Here is a 5283-nt window from a genome sequence, read left to right on the forward strand (position 1 = left end):
TTATTTAATACTTGTTACCCGGATTTCTTTGAAATGAAACGTAATATTCAGGACTTAAAAGATAAAGGGAAATTATCTTCCATTGGGAAATGTTCCATGATTACGATAACAATACGCCTCGACTTTTTCACATACGATGTTTTAGATGCATTGTCTAAAATATCTGAAGACTAAACAGAGTAGAAGTGTGTACTACTTCTGAACGCCACCTGTGTGTGTGGTCTCAGCGTCTGGAGAGCGAGAAGGAGTCTCTGGAGAGAGATCTGAGCTTCAAGGCAGACCAGGCGAAGCAGTACGACAGCCTCCTGGAGGCCGTCCGGGAAAACAACCGACAGCTGCAGGTGGGCCGCGCAAAACAAAAACCCGCTCTACCTCATCCTCAGGGCAACGTTTCAATGACGCTTGGCTTTTCTTCAGTGGTGTCTCATGGAACCCATCGAAAACAAAAGTAGGACACTGAAATGAGTCTATATTTCTGACTTCCTGTGTGTGTCTCGTTCCCCTTGCAGGTGTCTCTGAGGGAAACCAGCAGCGCCCAGCGCTCCCTGGAGAGCCAGCTCATGGGCGCCAGGAGCGACGAGTCGACCCGAGACTTCCGGCTGCAGGAGATGGAGGGCAGGATGAGCGCGCTGGAGAGCGAGAACGAGATGCTCCGACACAAGGTGAGCGCTGGTGCGCCCGAATCAGACAGAGCGGTGACCTGAGGCAGACAATGTCAACTCTGCAACATTGACGATGGCTTCCCTCCCTCCTTCCCTGCCTCCTTCCGTCCCTCACGCCTTGCATCCTTGTCTGCGCGCTTCCTGCAGCTGGCCGGCCAAGGCAGCAGCAGCAGCGCCAGCCTGCAGCTGAAGACGGAGGAGCTGTCCCGTCATTACAACGACCAGCTGAGCTCCATGAGAGAGGAGAAGGACCGCGAGATACAAAGGCTGCGGGTGAGAGTCAAAACCGCCGGAGGAGGAAATTTGAGCATTCATCCAGCGCCATCAAGAGGACGTTTGTTTATCACCTGCAGCAGCTTCCCAGTGTGAAAGAAGCCGGTGGTCCACGTCTTGAAGCTCCTTTGTATAGACAAGTTTCCTGAGTGAAATAGGCGGGCCGCCATTGGCCTTTCACTCTGCCAACGACTTCCGGTTGTGTCTGCCAAGCACTTCCGGTTAGCGAGTTAGCGTCTTTTACTGTCTTTGTATGTTTAACCCCTTGATGCCTGAATTTATTTAGACTTATTTAAAAAAAATCTGGAAAAATCTGAAAATAATAGAAGAAAATATAATTAAATATTAAATAAATAAATAACATTTAATAAAGTGATAAATGATAAGTGAATAATATAAAAAAAGAGTAAAAGCAAATAGATAAATAAAATAAATCAGTTTGATAAAAACATTTCTCTGTTTTGCGGTAAAATGCTATAGATTTGCACTCGAATACGGAAGGCTTATCATCCGCGGAAGTCAACACAGTCTACTAATTATTACGCAGACGAATGTCAGCTTTTTCATAGAAAAAAAAGTAAGTTAATACCTTTATCCATTCCGAAGCTATTAATAGATATGTCAGGGGTGCGCACTTTGACGCTCGTCAGTCGACTTTGACGGGTTAAATGCTTTTAGTGCAGGCAGGCTAGAGGGGATTACTCTTTCTTTTTATTACTCTTCGTGTTCTGTTATATATTAACACACGGATACATACAAACATCTTAATACAAGCATAAGATGGGCTAACGTAGCGGCTGCATGGCTACAGGTACAGCCTGCAGTCTCCACATCTCCCGTCTTGGTAACCAAAACCCAGGCGTTACGCGCTGAATTGTTAACGGACTGGCTTGGTTGAACATCGGCCTTTAGGTAAATTAAACTGCCCATATCGTGTAAAAGTACACAGCCCACTTTGTCGGAATGGAGGCACTGAAACGCCTCTGAGCTTTTCAGGATATTAATTGCATTCCCATCGACCGCCATGGAATCAATAAAATAAGAAAAGATCTTGGATGTTGTGATGCTGGGCCATATCGACGCGTTGTCCGCCCATGATGTTACCTCACTTGGATGCGGAATGGTCAAAACACCATTTTTAACTTTCCGGTCGAATGTTGCCATTCCAAAGCCATTTTTACACCACTACTCAGCCTGCGCCGGAAGTTCTTGGCAGAAACCGGAAGTAAACCGGAAATGCCCGGGGAACTTGCCTATACCTCGATGACTCAGTCGTCTCTGTGCGTCCTCCCTCCAGAGCCAGATAACGAGGATGGAGATCACCACCACCACCACCGAGAGGTCGTCCTCGGACAGCAGCCTCCAGCTGAAGATCTCCGAGCTGCTCGCCACGCTGCAGCAGAGGCAGACGACCATCACCAGGATGGAGGAGGTCAGCGGCAGAATGCTCCCTCAGACGAAGAGACAAACCTTTGTGACCAGCAGATCGGAAAGATTTGTCCTTTTGTTGGGGTGTTTTTTTTTTCGTGAAAGAACAAATTTCGTCTGTGTTTTGAATTTGCAAACGTTTGCACGCACACACAAACGCACACACAGCCACACAAAAACACACACACACACACACCCTCCTGGCTTGGGAGAAGATTCAGTCTTTATTTAACCTCTCAGGTCCAGCTGCATTCTGAGCGTTTTGGGTTTTTTGTGCTGAGGCCGTCTGACAGTTGATTTAACCTCAGGAATGCTTTTGTCACCTCGGGGTGCTGCCACGACTCCCGTTCTTATGGTTTCTGCTCACGCACACCCACACAAACACACACACACACACACACTCAGCAGCAGGTTGACATTCACAAAACAGCAGCGGGGAGAAGCACTTTTTCCTCCATTTGACAAAAGGAGACGTAATTCTCAAAAGTTGTCAAGATAAATCTTTAACTTCAAGTGATCAACACGAAAATATGTAACATTCTGATGAAAAAAAAAAAACTGACCCTGCTGACCTCTGACCTCTTGCGGCTCTCAGGAGATCCAGAAGCTGATGCGGGAGAGGAACGACAGCTCCAAGGGCCAAGTCACCAGAACCACCATCACCAACAGGTAAAACGACAGCTTCTTTGTTCAAAGTTCATTTGTGGCAGACGTGCCGACAGTCTGAACCGCGACAAATTCAGCAAAGCCCACAGAGTGTGTGTGTGTGTGTGTGTGTGTGTGTAGGTACAGCAACAAGTACCCGCTCCTCGGTCTGCTCGGCGACGACTACGACTGCAGCTCGTCCGTCAGAGAAGGCAAGACCGTGGTCATCGAGAGAAGCAACCAGGTGGTCAGGAACTGAACAGGTAGAAACACAAAGGGCCTCACAGAGAATCGAACCAAAGCAGCACTTTAAATCAATTCAAGTTTCTCACAAATGAATAAATCAGCTCGAGAAATAATGATCTTCGGATACCACATTCAACACCGACATAGCAAAGAGATGCACCCAGAGGTCAGAGAGCCCGGTGGTCTCAAACACGTCATGCAGAAATACTCAGCGGCCTGCAGAATGTGCAACGCCTTTTATTGCACGACAGATTTGTGAATAGGTGCAAAATGCTTTCGGCCTTTAATCAGTCATCCGTGTTGATGATCTCTCAAGTTGTTTCCATTCTTCCAACTTGATGTGAGTTAATCAACAGCTGCATTGCATTAGTTTCATCCTGTTATTTTTCTTTTTTTTAATGACTAAACATGTAATGATATACAACCCCTTAACGACACTCTCTGCTTCCCTCCAACAGGAATGATGGAGCAATAAGAAGACCCAGGAGCCCCCCTCCCACCCCCTCCTCCCACTGCCCCTCGTCCTGGGGGCTCCCCGGGGTTGGTGGCGGGTAAAATTTAATATAATATTGTATAATAAGGTTTCAGTTGGTTGCCATCTTCTAACTCGCCGCTAGATGGCGCCCACATTCTACACACTGGCCCTTTAAGTGAAGGTCAAAGCATCTCAGATGACCAAGGGTCTTTTGCCCTAAAGCCAGCTGCTGATTGGCTGCCGTAGAAACTAAATACAACGTGAGAGATGATGTAATGCGAAATGTGTTTTTTGAATAAAACTTTTCTCCTCTCTTGACACGCGTCTAAGTTTAACTCCTCTGACTAATTACCACTGTGGAAAAAAAGCAATTTAGCTTTAGAGGACAAAGGTAAGCTTGCAGTTGTCCTTCTGCACGTCGACCTGCGTGTGGCACGAGATTCTCCTCAAAGGGATGAAAAGGTGTTTCTAGGATGTAAATATGTATATTTATATAGAGCTATTGTAGGTTGGCCGCGCCCAGTTCTCCTCCTGCACTGGGGAACATTTTAGATGAATCAATCATCAATAAATCAATCAATAATGGGTTTTGTTTTGTTGTGTTGTTGATTAGTCGATTCGTTGTGGGGTTTAATGATGGTGGAAGAAAATGCTACAAGCACAATATTGTGTAAACTGTTTGTTGAGTTTATGTGTGTTCAGGCTCTTTAGCGTGTCTACGTCGACGTGTCCAGAAGGTGAGATGCTCCACAGCACAAACCACACCTCTGATTGTGATTAAAATCACTGTGTCTATGCAAAAAACGACTCGTTGTGTACTTTACTGAAACGTTATCTGCACATTTATACGCACAATCAGCACGGTATATTAAAGCATGTCTTTATTTTATGCGGTTTAAAAACCAGTAAACAAAATGAGGTCATTAGATTATCAGTAAATCAATTTCATTGCTAAGAGAATACGATACACACAATATTTTAGAAATAATCACACAATTTTCTCTAAAACTAAAACTGGACATTCATCAGGTGACACAGAGTGTTTTTATGCCTCCTGTGTTCACAACTAGTTTCTGCTGCCTCCAAGTGGCTGAAGAACATAAAAATTATCAAGCGTTCACTGATGTTATTCATCCATATACATTATTGCCACTTGTACCCTGAAAAAGTGCAGCAGTTTAAACAATTTCTTTTTAGGCAAATAGAAAAATTCTCACGTTGCTCGTTGTGCCTTGAGGAGCAGCGTTTGCACTCTTTGCTCATGTCACATTTAAATGTGCAAATAAAAGTCTGCACCTCTTTGGAAACGGCGCCATCAGTAGAGAAAGCTGCAAAATGTAACACAGTTAGCGTGCCGTAAGAACTTTTCTAAAAGTATTTCTGAGCTCGCTGTTAGGTTTCAGAGATTTTTTGTGACGTGACTGTTGGAAGCAAATTCTGCTGAGGAGTAAAACATTCATGTTTTAATGGAAGTTTCATGTTTTTCATGAAAATTTTCAAACTTTGTTTGCGCTGGTTTGATGTTTTTACCTTCGGTAATCACTGGGATAAACA

At 44.8% G+C, this 5283-nt stretch overlaps 1 protein-coding gene across 1 annotated transcript in view; it reads left to right on the top strand.

Annotated features, from left to right (window-relative positions):
- The window catches only part of pof1b (POF1B actin binding protein), a 15114-nt gene extending 10581 nt beyond the window's left edge, over positions 1–4533 (top strand). The window contains exons 7-13 of the mRNA XM_040182664.2: positions 228–341; positions 510–662; positions 810–935; positions 2233–2367; positions 2959–3032; positions 3150–3271; positions 3713–4533. Coding sequence (XP_040038598.2) covers positions 228–341; positions 510–662; positions 810–935; positions 2233–2367; positions 2959–3032; positions 3150–3267 — 720 coding nt within the window. The 3' untranslated portion in view covers positions 3268–3271; positions 3713–4533. The remainder of the gene's footprint in view (positions 1–227; positions 342–509; positions 663–809; positions 936–2232; positions 2368–2958; positions 3033–3149; positions 3272–3712) is intronic.
- Positions 4534–5283: the final 750 nt, after the last annotated feature.

This window comes from Gasterosteus aculeatus, chromosome 7 (assembly GCF_964276395.1).
Source record: "Gasterosteus aculeatus chromosome 7, fGasAcu3.hap1.1, whole genome shotgun sequence".
In the NCBI taxonomy this organism is placed as follows: domain Eukaryota; kingdom Metazoa; phylum Chordata; class Actinopteri; order Perciformes; family Gasterosteidae; genus Gasterosteus; species Gasterosteus aculeatus.